Here is a 19530-nt window from a genome sequence, read left to right on the forward strand (position 1 = left end):
TCCATTCAACAATCCAACCTTCTGGCTGTATGAAACAAATAAAAAAAAAGAAAAGAACACTGTAGTCGACTGTTTTTACAGACCCATACAGATGAAGAAAATATGAAATCACACAAATCAGAGTAAAAAATGATATGGAATCACCATGTATTTTGCAGTTTTGAAAACAACAACTGTATCTGATTACAACTGCTAATTTGTCTGCAGTTAAACAAAAAGTACTTGCACACCTCAGTGCGGTGTTGAACCAAGATGACTGACCCCAACCTTAACTCATGACTCCAAAACGAGAGATGTCAGTTGAAACAGGAGAGGATTATTAAACTTCTCAAAGGAAAATCTTCACGAAATGTTGCAAAAGAGGTGAGCTGTTCCTATAGTCTTGTTTAAAATCTAAACCAAATACAAATCAAATGGGAAGATTGTAAGTGAAGCAGAGTAGTAGACCAAGGAAGACGTCAAAGTGTCAAGTCAGAAAAAATGTAAGCAATATGCATTTAAAAGCAAAAATGCACAGCAAAGCAAATGAGGAACAAATGGGCAGAAAGACTGTAAATATTTATCTAAAAGAGATGAAATTTACATCCAGAAAAGCCAAGCGAAAACCATCATTCACATGTAAACAGAATAAAGTTTAAGTGGGCTAAAGAAAGACTATCTTGAACTGTGTATGACTAGAAATGAGTGATATTCACGAATCTGCATTGGGCAGGGTGACGATGCTGAAACTTTTGTTTTGGTGCCATTCCAATGAAATTTATAGACAACTGCCTGAAGAAAATATGCAAATTTCCACAGTCATTAATGATATGGGGTTGTATGTCAGTATGGGAGAGATGACAGTTATTACATCCTCTATAAATGCACAAGTTTATATTAACATTTTGGACACTTTTCTTATTCCGTCAATAAAAAGAATGTTTGGTGATGATTAAAACAATTTTCAGGATTATAATGCATCGCGCCATAGGGCAAAATCTGTGAAAACTTTCCTAAAGGAAAGACACATATTGTCAATGGGATGGTTTGCAAAAAGTCCAGACCTCAATCCAATTGAAAATCTGTAGTGAAAAATAAAGAAAGTGGCCCAAGACAATGCTCCAACCAACAAAGCTGATCTGGCCACTGCAATAAGACAAAGTTGAAGACAGATTGATGAACAATACTTTTAATCCATGCCTCAGATAATTCAAGCTGTTTTTAAAAGCCAAAAGTGGTGCATCAAAGTACTAGAGGTGTTTTTATTTGGTGATTCCAGATCATTTTCCACAGATTTGTGTGATACCATATTTTTTCCTGTTTGGTCTGTAAAAACAGTCACAATTGACTACACTTTAAAAAAAAATCCAGAATTTTAGGGTTTATTTCCTGCAGCTGGAGTGCCAGAAAAAAAAAAGAAGTAAAATAACGGGCGTTAAATTACAGAAATATACCGTAAAATAATGAATATTAAATTACAGAAATTTCCTTAAATTTCTGGTAAATGTCTGTAATTTATGTCCGTTATTTTACTGTATATTTCTGTAATTTAACGGCTGTTATTTTACATTTTTTTAAACCATAAAATGATGGATTTTATTTTTACAGTTTTCTTTTTTTTTTCAAGTGTTTCATACAGCCAGTAGGTTGGATTGTTGAATAAAAAATTGTTTTGTGGCATGTATGTATTTGTTTTTCTATGTAGTAGTTTTTCTACACAATTAAAAGATTGAATGAATATCTTCCAAGAGCGGTGATTCCATACTTTTTGCCAGGGGTTGTACACTGAATAATATCAATTAACAGTTTCTGTATTTTATGATTCATAAGTGTTTTTCATTTATTTACGTTTGTGAATTGCATTATAGGACATTAATCTCTGCTCTGTCGATTTTTGATGTTGCCAATTCAACAAAGTGAGTTTTATCGACATTTTTGTAGTTTGAAATTATAACAATGTATAAGAAATAATAAAAAAAAAATACAAATAATGTATATAGAGATAACATGTAAAATAACATAAAATGTAATGGCAGCTTATTACAAGGCTTCTGTACCATAACACACAACCCAGACAATATATCACTTTTAAACATATACTATTAAAAATGGTCATAAAAGTCACCTTTTGGAACTTTTCAGGTTAAAAGCTGCTGGAAGAAAGATCAAGGTCCCATAATGCAATTTAAAAGCAGAAATAAACAACATAATAACATGAATCACAAAAAACAGAAAACGGTTAAATTACAAATAATCTTACAGGGTGGACAATATTGTACAGGCTGAAGAGCAAAGACAGCTTTAGTTGGCTAGGGATTCTAGCAGGCTAAAGCTAGAAGCGGATGCTCGAGGAACAAAATGTTTCGAGTAGATTTATTAGTGTAAATGTATTAAGAGTTTGTTCACCCTCTGTAGTAAAGACAAATAGTAGCGAATGAAGATGCATTTTATGATAAAAATGCAAACTGGGAATCTACGCGTCAAAACTCCAAACACGCAACGAAGCAACCATAACAACAACAATGACAATGGTCTGCTCACTATCATTATTAAAAGAACACAAAGACAATATTTATCTACCTATTTAAACATGTTACTATTTAATACAGAGAACAAAGAGAAAAGCCATCTGTTCAGTACAACTTCAACATAAAAACAATAGTTGTGCATTTGCAAAGTCATTTTGGAATTCCAGCAGTTTTCTCCCATAAGGCAATAAAATACACTTAAGTAAAAAAAAAAAACTTAAATACACCAAAACTAATAAGTATATATAAAAAAAAACTGCTGTGTTCATCAAGTCATGAACTCATACACTGGAAAAAACTGGGTGGTTATAGCCCAACGTTGGGTCAAAAATAAACAAACCTAATTATTGAGTTAAAAAGTCATTTAAATTTAACAGGAAAAAATGAAGCTAATGTTGGGTTTTTCCACATTTGACTTAACACTGGGGTACAACAACCCGACATTTTTAGAGTGTACTGTAAACATAAAATACTAAAACATCTAGTCCACATATAGTATGTAGACTGGCGAAACAAGAGTTCACAAAAGCAACATCTACATAATAAGGGAACAGTTCACCCAAAAAAATGAAAAGAAATGATCCTGTGTACGTAGAAAATAAGATTGATTTTACTGTACAGTGTCTAAGGTAGAAAAAAAAAAATTTTCTCCCAACATAATCACACTTTTCCACAAACAAGATGGAAAAAATATTCATTTTTTTAAGAACTATCCCTTTAATAACTTGTGTGCTCACTGAGGTTTAAAAGAAATTGCATAATCTTGTGATACTGACTTTATATCTGGCTTGTAATACATAAAAAAAAAACGTTCTTCACTGAAGAGAAATATTTCAAGGCATTGTTATAACTTGCTGAAATATAAAAACTGTATATACATATATTATTATGTCTTAACAGGCTATGAATGCATTTCTTTTATCATGTTACAGAATGTGCAGAATTACTCTAGCCTTCATTTTAATAAACTGCCATACATAATAATTATATAGTTATTTTAGCTGAGCATGCAAGCATATTTAAAGAGTGGCTGTTAATATTAACGCTCAAGTTCAAATGATTAAAAACTAAGGCACATTACAAAAATCCCATCAAAATTATGGCTTTAGAACTGAACAGACTGCAGCAAACTTCTAGAACTACTTCTGAACATTTCTCAGTCACCAATGATACTGTAGGTGAGTTACTATCACAGATGTTTGTTTTATTTTATCACTGATAATAAATGATTTGATTATATTCTTCAAAAGAAGCCATGATAATGACATAACCACTATTCTTATAACCATCATAATAACTGATTGTCTTGAATGAATGATCAGAATTGTTGCTGTTTTATGAATGTCAAGCAGGACATGACGGCTGTTTATATGTATTATATTAATCTGAGACAAATAGTGTTTTGGTAAAAGCATTCAAGCGAGCAAACTGAGCTTAGTTTTAATTTTTCAGTTCTAAAAAAAAAAAAAAAAAAAAAAAGATAAATATTTATGTAAAACTGTTATGGTGCTTATAGTTATTTAAAACCCTATATGGAGAATCCTTCTCATAAAACTTTGCTTATATTCACACATGCATGTCTGGTGTCGATCTCCATGACTTCTCTGCAGTGTTGATAAGGGTTCTTTGTCAGAAAGCCGTTCTTCTGCTAATACTGTGGTTTCCACAAAATGATCTGTTTGTCCAGTCCACCTGTGATGATACTGCTGCACTGTTCATTCATCCACATACACGTCACCGCACCTGTAGGAAAGGAATAAAGTACATCAGTTTAACACAGCTGAAGTCAAAGTTTTTAGACCTCCTGTGATTTCTTTTTTCAAATACTTCCCATATGATGTTTAACAAAGCAATGCATTTTTCACAGTATTTCCTGTAATATTTTTCTTTTTGGAGAAATTTCCTTTTTGGCTAGAATTTTAGCAGTTAATTTTTTTTTTGACTTGCTTAATTACCATAACTTGCCTAATTAGCATAGTTAAGCCTTTAGATTACACTTTAAACTGAATACTAGCAAAGACTTTTCACCTTATTCTCTGTTTATGAGCAGGTGCAGCCATTTGAATTATTTTGGCTCGAGACTTCCGGTCTTATTTACTTCCATTGATTTTTAGACATTAAAAACAGCTTGTCCTGCTGTTTGATGTTGTAAATTAATATTTTCTTATTATGAATCTACTTTGGCTGTATAATCATGCAAACACTTGTTTGTAGAGCAAGTAGTTTGACCATTTTCTGCGTTTAATCATTCCTAGTCATTTCACCTCGTCTACTAGTACAGGAGCCAATCATCGGTTGCTATATGGCAAATGAATCCTGCCTTCTAATAGAGGAGGCAATCATCGATCGCATAGACTGACGATACTCCGAGGGAGGGGCTCGAACCAGACATGATTTTCTGCAGATTTTGTGTGATTTGGATGTTTAGAAATGAAAATAAAGGGACAGTTGTTGTTTCATGTTATTGGTGATTTCTAATTTGAAATTCAATGGTAAGCTTGGCAAGTAGTTTTGGAGAATCTGATCTTTCCCCATTCAGACAGAATCCTCGAAAATACTGATTGAGAGGCGCTGCAAAGATGGCCGCCGAGTGAAATGACTTTACTTAAAGGGACTTTGAAGTAGTGGTCTGCATTCCCGCAGCTGTACTGCGGGAGCCGCGGGATCCGACCAGATTTCTTTCAGCGCGGGAATAAATTTCCAAATAAAGCGCGGGTGTATTTATTAGGACGGGAGCGGGCAGTCTGACAATATCGCTCCCGAGCGAGTGTGAATGAGAGAGTGTGATGTTGCTGTCTGTATGTGTCACTTGCTTGGCATGCTGTGTGCTATTTGTGTGTGTGTGTGTGTGTGTGTGTGTGTGTGTGTGTGTTTATACAAACAGCGTGCTATAGGATGCCTGGACTCAGTATAGCTGGGTGGTTTTCAGTTTTGTTCTACCCCCGCCTGTTAGCGGGAACGGGTGCGACGGGTAGAAAACAGAGCAGGTCGGGCAGCGAGACAACGAATGCTGAACATAAGAGGGAGCGGTCGGGTTCGGGCTAAAACCTGCGGGTGCGGGCGGAATTCAAGATTTAGTCCTGCGCAGATCTCTACTTTGAAGCTAGTATCTTGAAAAACATCTAGTAAATGACTCTTCTTGTTGAAATACTTTTTCTGAATTACCTTCCATTGAGCTGTTCTTTATGAAGAATGCGCTGGACTGTGAAATGATGCAACAATGACATTATCACCAGCAAGTTAATCCTGGAGCTTTTTGGAGGTGGTCTGTGGTTTGTCTGTGACCATTCTAACCATTCTTCGTCTTTGCCTTTTAGGTATTTTTCTTGGTCTAGCACATCTTTTCTGCACAAGAACGGTTCCTGTGGCCTTCCATTTTTTTACTATATATCTGTGGGGACAGAGATTTTAAACCTCCCTCATAGCTTATTTTTATATTATTCTCCTAATTCATGTTGATGAATTAGTTTTTAGGTCATTATGAAGTTCTTGTGAGGTTCCCATGTTGCTACCTTCTGGTTCACAATAAAGTGAAGCACAACTAGCAATCAGCTATCTTACATATCCTTTTTTATGATGGGTTGCACCTGTGGATTGGTAAGGTTTAATGAGTTACTTAAATCAATTTTGTGTTGTAATCAATCAGCATTAAGTGACTACAGGTTTTGAAATCCAAACAAAAGAGAAGGTGGCCAAACTTTTGCACAGCCTATTTTTTTTACTTTGATTTGATGTAATTCGCATAATTTTATTAGAATTTTATTATTATTATTATTATTATTATTATTATTATTATTTTGGTCTGCTTCATAAGACATTTGTTAACGTCCTGGCAGTGTATGTGTTAGTTTGATGATTGATTCATGCACTTTTTGGTAACTTCCCTCACACCCTTATACAGCATGGAAGAGCATGGAACATTAATAACCTGTAACCTCCAACTGTCTTCAAGACAAGAAAGTCATACACATCAAGCATGGCTTTAAAGGGAGTAAATTAAGGGGTCATTTCCATTTGGAGGTGAATTATCCCTTTAAGTGAATATTTCTCAAATATTTTTCCATCTAATATTATGTGTAAAATAGTTTTTTCATACAAGTAGTGCTACACAACACAGATTGATAGAAGATTAAACAGATAGAGAGGCTGTTTAAAAATTCGATTGATGTAGATGCAACATAGCACATATATTTTTTATAACACTACTGAATTCTTTATCATCTGACAGATGAATCCACTTATCCAGATAACTTTAAAGGATTCTACAGGACATACTGAACATTTTCTGTTAGAAAATAGTTTTTAAATCACTAGTTAAAACTAACTCCAGTTGTATTAACGTATAACATTCAAATAAATATATAAATAAAAAACACTTTGCTTGTTACTATGCCAGTCTATTGCGCCATTATGCTTAAATTCACTGAGATCCTGAAATCTGGGATATGTTGAATAATAATAATCTGTTGCTTTGCCTGTTTTTGATATGCACCATGCCTTCTGCTAAGGCCATATATTAAAGCGGTGCTATTCTGATACTTTTGATTGGTTTTCCGGTTTAAATTTGCGGTGCACCATGTCTACCAATTATGTTAATCCTTTTTTACCCCTGAAATTATTACTACAACCAGTTGGAGAGATGCCACGATAAAGAGTGATAAAAATGCATTTCATTGCTGAATATTTAAAATTCAGGGCACGAACAAACTCCTTTGGCCAAAACAATTTTATCACATTGTTGGGCAGTAGCGTCGCTACAAGTAATGATGCTACAAGCTTAACTACATTTCTCAGTAACATGGGGGTATCAATGCCATTTATAAATCAAATAGCTTTTCAGTAGCGAAGCTATTATTTTATTCAAGTAGAGCAGTAGCACTACACAAGCTACATTAACTGATTGCGGATCAATAAGTGATGGCACCGATATTTACAGACAATGAAATGAAATCCATATGATGGCAAGAATGACAATTTCTTCTTCCTGTTTTTCAGTGGTCAACAACAAACATTTTGGTGCGTTACCTCTTGCTATGGTCGATGACGTTGCCAAACAATTAGGCAAATACAAGAAATTTGCTTTATGGAAAGATGACTGAGGGAAAGGAGGTCTATATACATGGTTTCCGCTACATTCATTCTTCCATGACAGGGGGCCATGGCAAAATTGATCCCATCATGGCTACATTACAACTTCTCATTCAAACATTCAGTCATGTTTTTTTTTTAATAGCTGTTGATAATTGCACCAAAACGTATTAAAAGGTAAGTGGATTATAACAGCGCAAACTTTTCTGTAACCGTAGTAGTGCTATGCCTTATTTGTTTAACCCTTTAAGATTACGTGCTGACTGACTGACAGGTGCATGATGCGTGAGGCCAGCAAACACGATGTATAGCCATTTCACTTTACTTCAGGACGCATTAATACCAATCTGTAGGTTTATTGGAGACATTCATAAATATCCCTAGCAAATCTTATAAATGTTGGAGACATACTTGTTACATGAACGCACTAAGGGTGCTTTCACATCTAGACTTTTGTTTCGGAACCCATCTCGTCTGCCCAGTTAGCGCGGTTCGTTTGGCATATGTGAAACCACCAATCGCGCTTGGATACACGCCAAAACAATCGCTTCGAGATCGCTTGAATGAGGTGGTCTCGGCTCGATTGAAATGAACTCTGGTGCGAATTGATTGTAGTGAGACAGCGATACGATCCGAGCCCGGTTATATCACAGTGTTTTATATGTCATATGCATACGGCTATATGAAGAGAGAATTATGAGTAGGGCGGGAGGTCATCCAACAGACATGCCAAGTCTCCCGGAAGTTGCGGGAGTCTCCCGCAAATGTACAGAGACTCCAGGATGCCCGCAAACGAGTGCTAATTTCCCGGAAATCATGCGTCTCCCTCTCGGTCCTCAATACGCTGCGCATCCTTCTCACCCTTCCCCACCGCATCCTTCCTCGCTCTTCAGACATGTCCCACGCACCTTGTCAAACACCACTCAACCACCACCTCCCCTGACAAAATAAACCGTGAAACTCTGACCAATGTAAGGAGAGTTTACTCACACGTGACTTGTTTTAGCTCTTTTGGTCTGTTTAGAAACTTTGCAGTGTGAACTGCGTGCACTTAATTGAGGAAAAGCCCCAATCAGAGAGGTGAATGTCTGTAGCCACGCCCCTGTTTTCAGATGTCTCCGTTTTCCCCCATCCACACGGACACGATGCTGCAGCATTTACAAACCAAAACGGCCTCTTCAGTGTTTCTATAATGCTCCGTTTTTGGGGCTTCAAAACCCTTGCGTAGTGTGGATGGAAGGCATAAATGTAGCAAAACTTTTTAAACTAAAATGAAGCCAAAGGATAGTGAGTGAGTGAAGTAAACTTAAGCATCCCAGTAGCCAGATGGTAAAATTTAATTTTATTTAGAACTATTCTTTATTATTTATTATACTACTATACTAGTAAAATTTAAACCTGCAGCCCCGCCCACAAACACTGTAGGAGACGCCAGTTGCTCAGCTAAATATTACAAGAAGTGTGAGAGGAAAGTTAGTTTTATTTTCTCTTCCTAAAGATGAAACTGTGAAGAGTCAGTGGTTGAGATTTATTTTTGCAAAAATACCTAACTATAGCCCAGCTTTGTGTTGTTCCCATCATTTTTCTTATGAGTGGTTCTAAAATATGCACGCTTACAACAGGGAATTTGTCTGCCATTTGGTTGCAGCTTGCAAATTATGTATTTAATTGTGTTTTGTTACTTATAACCGCTTGTACTGTATCTGGTTCACTGTTTATATTCTCATACGCGTCTAATGCCATGTTGAAAATGGAAAAAATCCGTTTGTTTACGGATTTAAATGCGTTTGTTAGCTCGTGCTAAGTGAGGTATCTGAATAACACTGTTAAAAAGTGGGTACTGTTTACTGTGGTGTTAGTAACTACTATGAAGCGTGTTTCGGGCGGCCACTGCGATCAGATCCTATACCAATGTTTGCGACCCGGGGATTTCACAGCCCGTACCAAAAGACTGAAGGTGGGGGGTGGGTGGATCATCAGCAACAGGCTGTCATCGGTCCAATCAGCGCAGATTAGCTTCGCGCTAAGGAGGGGTTAAGAAACAAATGAATCGCTGAACGATTCATATAGGAGTCACTGGGATAATTGGGTAAAAATAAATGCATATTATAAGACATTGAAAGTGTTTTTTGACCTTGCATTCATATCAGCCTGTTGTTGGAGACCCTTACAACCAAAATATGACCCTTTTTAATGTATAAAAGGGGCTCTTTAAGGTTGGTGTGACCTGCTGATACATATTTTTGCAGATTCTGGTAGTCTTTCTAAGAACTACATTTATAATACCTTTGTAACAACAACAACAATAATAATAATAATAATAAGTGTGTTTACCTGAGTGAGCAGCAGGTATCTTGTGGACGACTTTACTGTTAAGTAGGTTCCACACACTGAGATCCCCTGAAATCCCTCCAGACAACACAGTGTTACCGTCCCAGCAGAAACACCTAATATCAAGAAAAGAGAACTTTTACATCGTACTATCAGTCCTGCATATTGGTGAGTTCAGCTTTTAATAAGGTTTATACCTCTGCTCTTGCTCTGCGGGTATAGTAGCAATAAGCATTCCTGTCTGCACATCTGTGACCATCAAACACGAGTCCTCACCAACACTCAAGATATGCCTGCTGTCTGAATGCAGAAACACATCAATTGCACATGCATCTCCATCAGCTGCTTTACATAACACACAATCACGCGCACTCACCAGGACTGAAGGCCACCTGATGGATCTTTCCAGAATGGCAGGTCAGCTGATTGACTGGTAAAGGGCTGGCAAGGTCCCACACAGTGAGGGTTCCCTCTTTAGTGCCCGTTGCCAAAAGTGTGCCAGCTGGACTGAGATCTAAAGTATTAACCTGTGCAAACATATAAACATCAGATATACACTTTTCACAAACCATGACACTTTAATGGGGAAAATAATATAAAAGGACTTTTTCCTTTGGATTTATTTTTTAAATCTTATAATAGGTTTTGAGGTGTAAAAGTGGTATATCAGGGGTGCTCCACCCTGCTCCTGGAGATCAATCTTCCTGTAGATTTCAGTTGCAACTCATATCAAACACACCTGCCTGTAATTATCAAGTGCTGTTCATGTCCTAATTAATTGGTTCAGGTGTGTTTGATTAGGGTTGGAGCTGAATAAAGCTGCAGTCACACTAGAGTTTAAGCTTGCAAAATTCTGTCGTACGGCACTGCGAAAAGGGGAGGGATTAAACAAGAATCAAGATGATTGGACATTAAAAAAGTGAGCGAATGGTCCATGTTTTAAATTTCTGTCCAGAGAGGTCAAGTTTTGATCTCCGATTGGTCTCATGCAGTCAAGTGATGCGATTTCGCAGGACAGTGTTCACCAGGCTTGAACTTCGCAACACAGCGAACTGTGAAACTTGTCGCACAAGCTTGCGTTTCTGGTCTAACACATTCGTGTGCATATGAATGGAAGTCTATAGGGAGAAAAGTCCAGTGTGACCACAGTATTAAGCATGAAGGTAAGATCTCCAGAAATAGCGTTGAGCATCCCTGATGTAAAGACTGAAATCTTTTATTTTGCGTTCACAACAGACGCGGATGAAGCATCAAGCGTGAGTGATTTATGGTGAAAATAGTGAAAATAGACATCTTGCTGTGTAATACGTGTAAAAAAGGCTGTGCGAATGATGTGATTCGTGTGAATGAAGTGGCGCAAGTTGAGCGTTTTGTACGCTTCGGAATCATTTGAATCTGAACTTCAGGGGACATTTGCGTCGCGTTAACAAATCATAAGCTTGCTCTTGTAGGGTAGTGATTATGACGTAGTGCCTGTTACTTATGTCCCAAAGGGAAATCCTCTTGCCGACACTGGAGAACAGCTCATCAAACTGGGCTCAACTCAGTCTGAAGCACCGCTGAAAGCTTCAATCATCCAGGTTTAGGCCCAATCCCAATTCTACTTCTTAGAGAATTGGGACACCCCTGTCCCAATTCTCTTTAGCTTAAAGGTGTATGGCTAAGGAGAAGGGGTGAATAGCCCTTCAAAGGAAGATTTTTCAGGACCACACTCGAAACCAAGGGGTACGAAAATTTCCCAGAATACACCAGCCATAACGGCAGATCATTATACCCAGAAGAACCAAAATAATTTTTTGTTATTATTACGAATTTTTACAACAAACAAGCATATGTTTTAATATATTTATAAACGTGTTCATGTTTTACTGTCATGCTTTAAAAAAAAAAAAGGGAAAAAAAACGCTAAATTTCACTATATAAAATCCCTAATAATAACTCCTGTACAGCAGTTCCACAACATTCCAAAAGCTTGGAATGGAGGTCCGAAAACTTGCATTTCCCCATGTTTTAATTTAATTACTGAATCAAAGGCAAGATGCCTATTTGGTTGGCAGCAAGCCAGCCGGGTACCCGCCGGTTTGTTTCAGCGTACCCGCAAACTCCATTTCACATGAGAGCGCTCAGGTCCTAATCTCAATTTATAAATAAATCCACGCAAAATTTAGAATAAAGGCCTGCATTTGACACAAACTGAAAATTTATTTTAAAAAACTGGGCTTGAAAACTTAATACCTCGTCAGATGACGTTTATTACTTTTTAATACTTTTTAATGGCCTTAATTTTGGCTAAGTTCATTTACTACCTTTTACAACCTTTTAAAACCCCGCGGACACCCTGGACATATGATGACGTGTGCCGGTGCTTTTAAAGCCCTTCCCCTTCACTCTCGGTTTTAAGAGTCATGGGGAAGGGGTAGGGGTAGGGGTACAAAAAAGAATTGGGATTGGTCCATAGTTTCTAGAAAAGTTAATGAAGTCACAGAGCTGAGTGCACCTCTGAAGGGATCTATTAGACTAGGCGCTAAACGAATCTTCACTGTTTTTCAGCCATTTAACAAAGAAGAGGGAGTCACTGGGAAGACAGAAGCCCTCCTCATGACACAAATCCACGTCTATTGTAAAGTGAATTTGATGCGTGAATGAAGCAAGCAAACTCAAAATGTTCAAGCATCTATGTACATGTATAACATGTGCCACGTCTGGTGTGAACACAGCATTAGATTTACCATTTCAGAAAAGCATAAAAAGTAACCAAACAGTAACACATTCCTATTTTGAGATGAACCAACCCATTAACAAATTGTTAAAAACTGATAAAGTATACAGCACGAGAGGATTAATATTAATATGAGGACTAATATTTCTATATTTTAAGCACTTTAGAGATTTAGGTCCAACTTTTGTACCCTAGTCTGAAAAGTGCCACAAATGAATCATGGGTTAAATATAGTTGAATAAATTTGAGTTTTTTTTTTTTTAAGGATTCCTTATTACTAACCCCGGCCTCATGCTCAAATTCAGCAAGTGGGTCAAACTGAGTCCTTTTATTACTGGAGATGTCAGCAGCTACACATTCCCAAACCTTAAAAAAAGACAGAAAAATGATGAATGCAGAGACAACAGATGTATCAAAAAATGTTTTAAAGTGTGTAAATCAGTTCTAATTAATCAGTAAAATCAAAAAGGTTTTCAAATTAAGGGTTTTAATTAAAAGTTTTAAATTAGTTAAAACATTACTGCAACTTCATTTTAAGACAGACAAGATTTCAGTAAAAACTGCAAGACTTTTTGTTTGCGTTGACTAGAAGTTTTATTTGAAACATTTAAGACTAAAATAAATAGAAAGTCCTATGTAACTGCTTTTGCATTCGGAGTTAAAACACTTCAATACCTTCACAGTGGAGTCCCAAGAAGCCGTGTAAAGTTTGTCATCCCTCCAGCAAATATCACTAACCGCATCATCATGACCCATCAAAGTGTCCTGTCTTCTTCCATAAGCAATTGAGTAAAAATAACTACAGGAAACAAGAAATGGATCAAAGGGACAGAGCAATAAAAAATAAGCACGTTAAATTGATAAACAAAAATAAAGAACGATTGTGCCAATTATATAACATCTTACACATTATTGTCCCATGAAGAGCACACAACGATCTTATCATCAGGCAGCATCAGGCAGGAGGACAGAGCCTAAAGTCAAATTTTAAAGAGTATGGCTTTAATTTAAAGATAAAATAAGCTATTCTATACAAGCAATGTTTATTGTAGGCATAAAGAATAGCCTCCCAAAAAATACTTGGACACTTCAGCCACAATTTAAATTTAAACGTCATACTTAAGTTAAAGGGATAGTTCACCCAAAACTGTTAATACTGTCAGTATTTATTTATTAATTTACACTTGTTTGATTTTATTTCCCATGTTGGAGACAAAGCATATATATTGTATAATCTTATAAACCAGTAGCCATTGACTTCAATTGTATTACTAATTAATTTAATGGCTACCAGTTTTCAGTATGTTTCAAAATATCTACTTTTATATTCAACAGAAAAAAAGAAACTCACAAATGTTTTGAACAACCAAAGGATGAGTAAATGGTGAGTAGATTTTCATTTTGGATGAACTATCAATTTATTATTATTTTTTCCCCTCCTTAATTGATTGTTTCACTTCTTTCACAATGGCAAGTAAATCCACCATGCATATGAAAATTCATGTTTATTACCTGGCCAATCATATTACAGCAGTGGATTTCAACCATGGGGATCCACCATTGCAGCTATATTACATATTATTATATGTACTATACATGTATTTCATTTTATTTTATTTTAATAAACCTGTACCAAAAGAAACACTCTATGAGTGTCCTGGACGAACAAACGATAAACATTGCAGAGTACACATTTGAAAATCTATTTTGTTTTCTTTTCATAGGGTCCTTAAGCCTTTTCCAAATATTCCTTGTCCACCACCTTGGTGTGTATCCATAAAACCCATCAAAGCGCTCATAGGTCATCATTAACAATAGAAAGCACAATTCAAAATTCCATGAGCTGATCATTAAGTGTGATTTAAGACAATGTCCAATATGGTAGAACATTATTTGTGAGCCAGAACCAATTAACTGTCACAACATTAGACACTCGTAATTATTACTGAAGAAGCATTTAAAGGTGCAGTATGTAAGTTTGACACTCAGTGGTTGAGCTAGGTATTGCATACCTGGTTCAAAACACACGGCAGGGGTCCATTCTTTGTACAGTGGCTGCACGATTCTGGCAAAAATGTAAATCACCATTTTTTTTTTTTTTGATTAAAAATCAAGATCACGATTTTCTCACAATTCCGTAAATGTAAAATACAGGTTAATGTGATTAGCCTATTGTTGTTGTTAATTCTAAAACATATGGTAAAACAGCAATAATATTAATAATATTATTAGGCCTATTTGTTGATCTACTCTTGCTTAAAATGCTTCATTTTGGATAGTCATGGTGGACTTGAACAGACTTTTAATATGTCCTGTTTGGCATATCACAGTGATATGATGACATCAGAATATAACTATTCATAATTATAAAGTTGATTTATTATGTTTAAGACATGTGCTTGTCTTCTGTTATTGACAACATTATAAGTCCATTTGTTTTCACTGGTAAATTAATAATTTTATCACTATAAGATTTCTTATTGCATTTAATGCAACATTATATATAGGCTAGGGTTGTTATACTGACACAGTAAACTTTTAGCTTTATGCTTAAAACTTAGCGTTTGCTATGAAAGAAAACATGTGAATGTTCTGGCACATTTTGAAAGCCAAATATCTGACTTTAGCACTGTTTTTCAAATAAATAAGTATTGTATGTTCACTCAGCATGTTTCTTAAATATCTGCAAACATATTACGTTTTTTTATGCTTTAGAAGAGTCAAAAACTTACAGCCCTTGCAATCTTAGCCCCATTATAAAAGTGAATAACAACACACGCAATCACAGTTTTTATAGTCCATGCTTCAATACACTGTCAAATGTATTGACTAAGAAGAGCTCAGTTTGTGCTGGACAAAAATAGTGTATAAGTGTGGAAAGAAGCCAAAATATTTACAAGTCAGAACAATCTGGATTATAGTGGAAATAACATGGAACTCTATTCATGAAGCACTCCATGATCTTAAGTGTGTTAAATTAGGGAGATGTCAAATATTTAAAGTGGCAGGTCCAAAGAACCAAAGCTATAGTTAAAAGCAATTAATTTAGTGAGTGTACCTTTAATATACAAATACCTTTAGGGTACAAAACTGTGATACCAAAAATATTTTGAAAGGTTACCATGTTGGAGAAGGAAACACTTCTTTGTAGGCCATTTTCTTTTGAGAACATCTTTAATGTAGAGTCTACACAAAGAAAAAAAAAGTTTACATCTTAGACCTTCCAGTCAGTGATCATTTTACTTAAGAGACCAAATAACTGAGGAATTCCTAACCTTGGGATGTTGTGAAGATGGAATCTCCACTGAGGGTCACAGCAACGCCTGTTACTGCTCTGCAAAATCCCGCAAAATTAACATTTAAATAAAAAATAAACAAGAGTCAAAAACTATTCTATTCTATAATTCTATTCTGTAATTATTCTTTACATCAGTTCTCAAGTGGACAAACAAATACTCACTCTTTGTGTATTTTATGGCAAGACTGCAAGACAAGTTTGTTCATGTTGCTCCAGGCCATCTTCCTACTTTCCTCAGTCAGGTCCTCAAATGACTCCATGCAAGGAGAAACTGCACAAAAACACTGAGGTCAATTAGATTCTGTAATGACACCCTTCTGGAGATTTGTTTGTTTGTTTATTTAATGCCACATTAGCAACTTATGAATATTCAATGGCAAGATCAATTTAAATAAAAACATATATCAATCTATGATTATATAATAACTTAATATATATATATATATATATAATAAATTTCACATTCCAACAAAATAAGCTTAATGGTAAGGAAGGCTTGACGGAGAAGTGTCAAATCCAGCTCCTGGAGGGCGGCAGCTCTGCACAGTTTAGTTCTAACCATGCTTCAACACACTCATACAGGGGTCATATTAGAGTTTGTGTGTGCAAAATTTTGCCATCCGGCGCTGCGAAAAGGGGTAGGATTAGACATTAAAGAAGCAAGCGATTGGTCCATGTTTTAAATTTCTGTCCAGAGAGGTCATGTTTTGATCGTCCATTACTCTCCCGCAATTATGTGATGCGATTTCAGAGTTCACCAAGCTTAAACTTTCCAACGCAGTAAACTGCGAAACTTGTCGCATGAACTTGCATTTCCAGTCTGCCACATTCCCAAATTAAATTTATTGTTATATGCACAGCCCAACAGGTATGTCAAACAATGAAAATTAAATTGAAAAAGAAAAATGGCAACCAGATCCACAAGCTCCACAAGCCTGATACGGAGCTATTTGGATCCACACAACAATTCAGCTGTACTAGAATAAAGTCCAGTTCCACCTGTATATTATTTCTATATTTATTTATTTGATTACAAATTATCTGTTAGGAACATACTCTCATCCACAAAGTTTTACTTCTAGAACATATAAAATTCTTATGTCTTTGAAAAATCTAGGTACAGACTAGGTCTACATGATTCTGGCTAAAATGAGAATGACTTTTTTTTTGCTTAAAATCAAGATCGGGATTTTTCACGATTCTGTAATCTAAAAAAAGTTAATATGAGTAAGCTATCAATATTGTTATTCCCAAACATATAGTAAAACAACAATAATAATAATACAAATGCAACAAACTAAACGTTATTTACAATTCTATTAGATGTTATTCACAGCCTATGTAGGTTCTGTTCACTAAATCAGGCATCATTAGCAGCCATGTGCGCGTCCTCTCAGTTGTAAACAAACAGCTTGCGGTCAGCTTGTGTGATTTCGCGGCCGCAAATACATCATTACTTGAAGACAGAAATTATATTTTTGGGTGAATTATGCTATATAATACAGTATGTGACTCTTTTAATGTCATTTGGAGGAGTCCATGTTGCTGTGAAGACTTTTGTGTCTGCCTTTACGCTTTTTTTCTGACCTAAAGCTGAATTAAGATTGTGTGTAGGGTCGAATCGAGATAGCAAACTTTTTCCAATTAATTGTTCAGCTCTAGTACAGACAAGGTTAAAATTAGGTGGGAAAATTAACTGTGACTAGTATTTTGAGAAGACGTTTGGAGCAATGCCCTACACAGAGCGAATGGTAGCACATCCTATGCTCGACTGAGTTTAATACAATTTAAAGTGTTACATCGAATACATCTAAGTGAATCACTTATCATCATTTATTTAAACATTTGTATTTTCTATTATTTTACATCTTATTTTATGCAATTTTTAAACAATTTTTTCCACTTGTGTGCTTACTATTTTTATTATTGTTACTGTCAATATTTATATTAGGCAGTATAATTAGGGTTTTTGTTGAAGTGGGTAAAAAAAATCTTTGTATAAATGACATCTGCACTTGTAAATAAAAAATAAATAGAAAAAAAAGTGCTTATTAAATCTGAAAATAATCGTTTATTTTTGCTAATTAACTTGCCTTGCCTTTCATTTCAGTCAGTTTTACGGTCACTGTTGCTAGTTTCATTTAGTTTTTCATTTGCTGCGATTTATTTGTCTTTCAGTTAATTATTATTTTTTAAATCAATAGATTTAGTCTTAGTTTTGGTTTACTAAAACAACCTTGGTCGTCACTTTATGTCCTGATCTGAACTGAAACAACTACATGACAGCAGTACTTGTGTGCCATTGTACCTGGTGAGAGCTCACTGCTGCTGAGGCTTGGGGTTGTTGACAGGTTGTAGAAGCGTGGAGTGATTCTCTGAGGATGAGGAGTGACGAAGAGCTGCCGTGGTGTTTGTCCGAATTCCAGTATCTGAGTCAGCATGGCAATTTTCTGATCTGGGTCCTCGATGCTGCAGAAACACACATATACACACTGACAAATCTACACTGACAAATATAAAACACATGAACATTAGATGAAATGACAATCAAATATACGTTCGAAATGTTCTTGTTAAAGAGATTCGAATATTAGCTTACCTATCACAGTCAACTCCTCCCTCATAGGTTAATGGATGGAAAACTGCAATATAGTAGGACACATTGTTTTATTGAGATAAAAGAATATGAATAACACAGTAAGCCTACTTTATAATAGCAATTCTCTGACTGGTTACAGTCTGTGTAAATTACCATTATGGCTGGCCACGGCTTCACTTCCCCTTTGTTTGTAGCCAAAGATCAGATCAATCCACTCATGCAGGTGTTCAGACACATACTGACTCTCAAGTGCCAAGCACATTTTCTGCAGGAAATCATCTGGATCTGCTCATGTACACAACACAGAAAAATCACAACACTTTTAACACTGCTCTGTTTATTTAATTTATTGTTCGCACTCTATTTGCCCTCGGCACTTATTTGTATGTAGACTTTGGACCACAAAACCATCTATAAAAATCAATTTTAGGAAGAATTTTAACATCATCTAAAAGCTGAATAAATAAGCTTTTCATTGGTGTGTGGTTCGTTAGGATTGGAAAATATTTATGGATTAGACAGACAGACAGACAGACAGACAGACAGACAGAGAGAGAGAGAGAGAGAGAGAGAGTGATAGATAGATAGATAGATAGATAGATAGATAGATAGATAGATAGATAGATAGATAGATAGATAGATAGATAGATAGATAGATAGATAGATAGATAGATAGATAGATAGATAGATAGATAGATAGATAGATAGATAGAGCTATTAAAAACCTGAGGGTTACAAAAAAATAATAATACTTAGGGAATTGCCTTTAAATTTATTATTGTACAGTAGAAAATTCACAAAATGTCATGGAAGATGATCTTTACTTTAAATTCTAGTGATTTTGGTATAAAAAAATCTATAATTTTGATAAAAACTGCTTATTTTGACTACTGCCAAAATATACATGTGCAGCATAAGACTGGTATTGTGGCATGGTTCTTTTTAATATTATACCTTTACTATATTTATTTTTACATTTCACACGTCT

The 19530-nt window shown here is 35.6% G+C and overlaps 1 protein-coding gene across 3 annotated transcripts in view; it reads right to left on the minus strand.

Annotated features, from left to right (window-relative positions):
• Window positions 1-2550: 2550 nt before the first annotated feature.
• nsmaf (neutral sphingomyelinase (N-SMase) activation associated factor) overlaps window positions 2551-19530 on the minus strand; it is a 36422-nt gene continuing 19442 nt past the window's right edge. For 2 of the 3 annotated variants that reach the window (XR_012382729.1, XM_068222741.2), the window contains 13 exons: window positions 18696-18827; window positions 18543-18585; window positions 18252-18449; window positions 16106-16214; window positions 15921-15979; window positions 15767-15831; window positions 13552-13619; window positions 13321-13444; window positions 12928-13011; window positions 10303-10453; window positions 10124-10226; window positions 9930-10042; window positions 2551-4250 (listed from right to left, as the gene is read on the minus strand). Coding sequence is in view for 2 of the 3 variants with exons in the window: in XM_068222741.2 (XP_068078842.1) it covers window positions 4156-4250; window positions 9930-10042; window positions 10124-10226; window positions 10303-10453; window positions 12928-13011; window positions 13321-13444; window positions 13552-13619; window positions 15767-15831; window positions 15921-15979; window positions 16106-16214; window positions 18252-18384 (1104 nt within the window). In the remaining variant the exon portion in view is untranslated. The remainder of the gene's footprint in view (window positions 4251-9929; window positions 10043-10123; window positions 10227-10302; window positions 10454-12927; window positions 13012-13320; window positions 13445-13551; window positions 13620-15766; window positions 15832-15920; window positions 15980-16105; window positions 16215-18251; window positions 18450-18542; window positions 18586-18695; window positions 18828-19530) is intronic. The other variant, XM_003199002.6, reaches the window with a different exon arrangement.

This window comes from Danio rerio, chromosome 7, assembly GCF_049306965.1.
Source record: "Danio rerio strain Tuebingen ecotype United States chromosome 7, GRCz12tu, whole genome shotgun sequence".
Taxonomy (NCBI): Eukaryota; Metazoa; Chordata; class Actinopteri; order Cypriniformes; family Danionidae; genus Danio; species Danio rerio.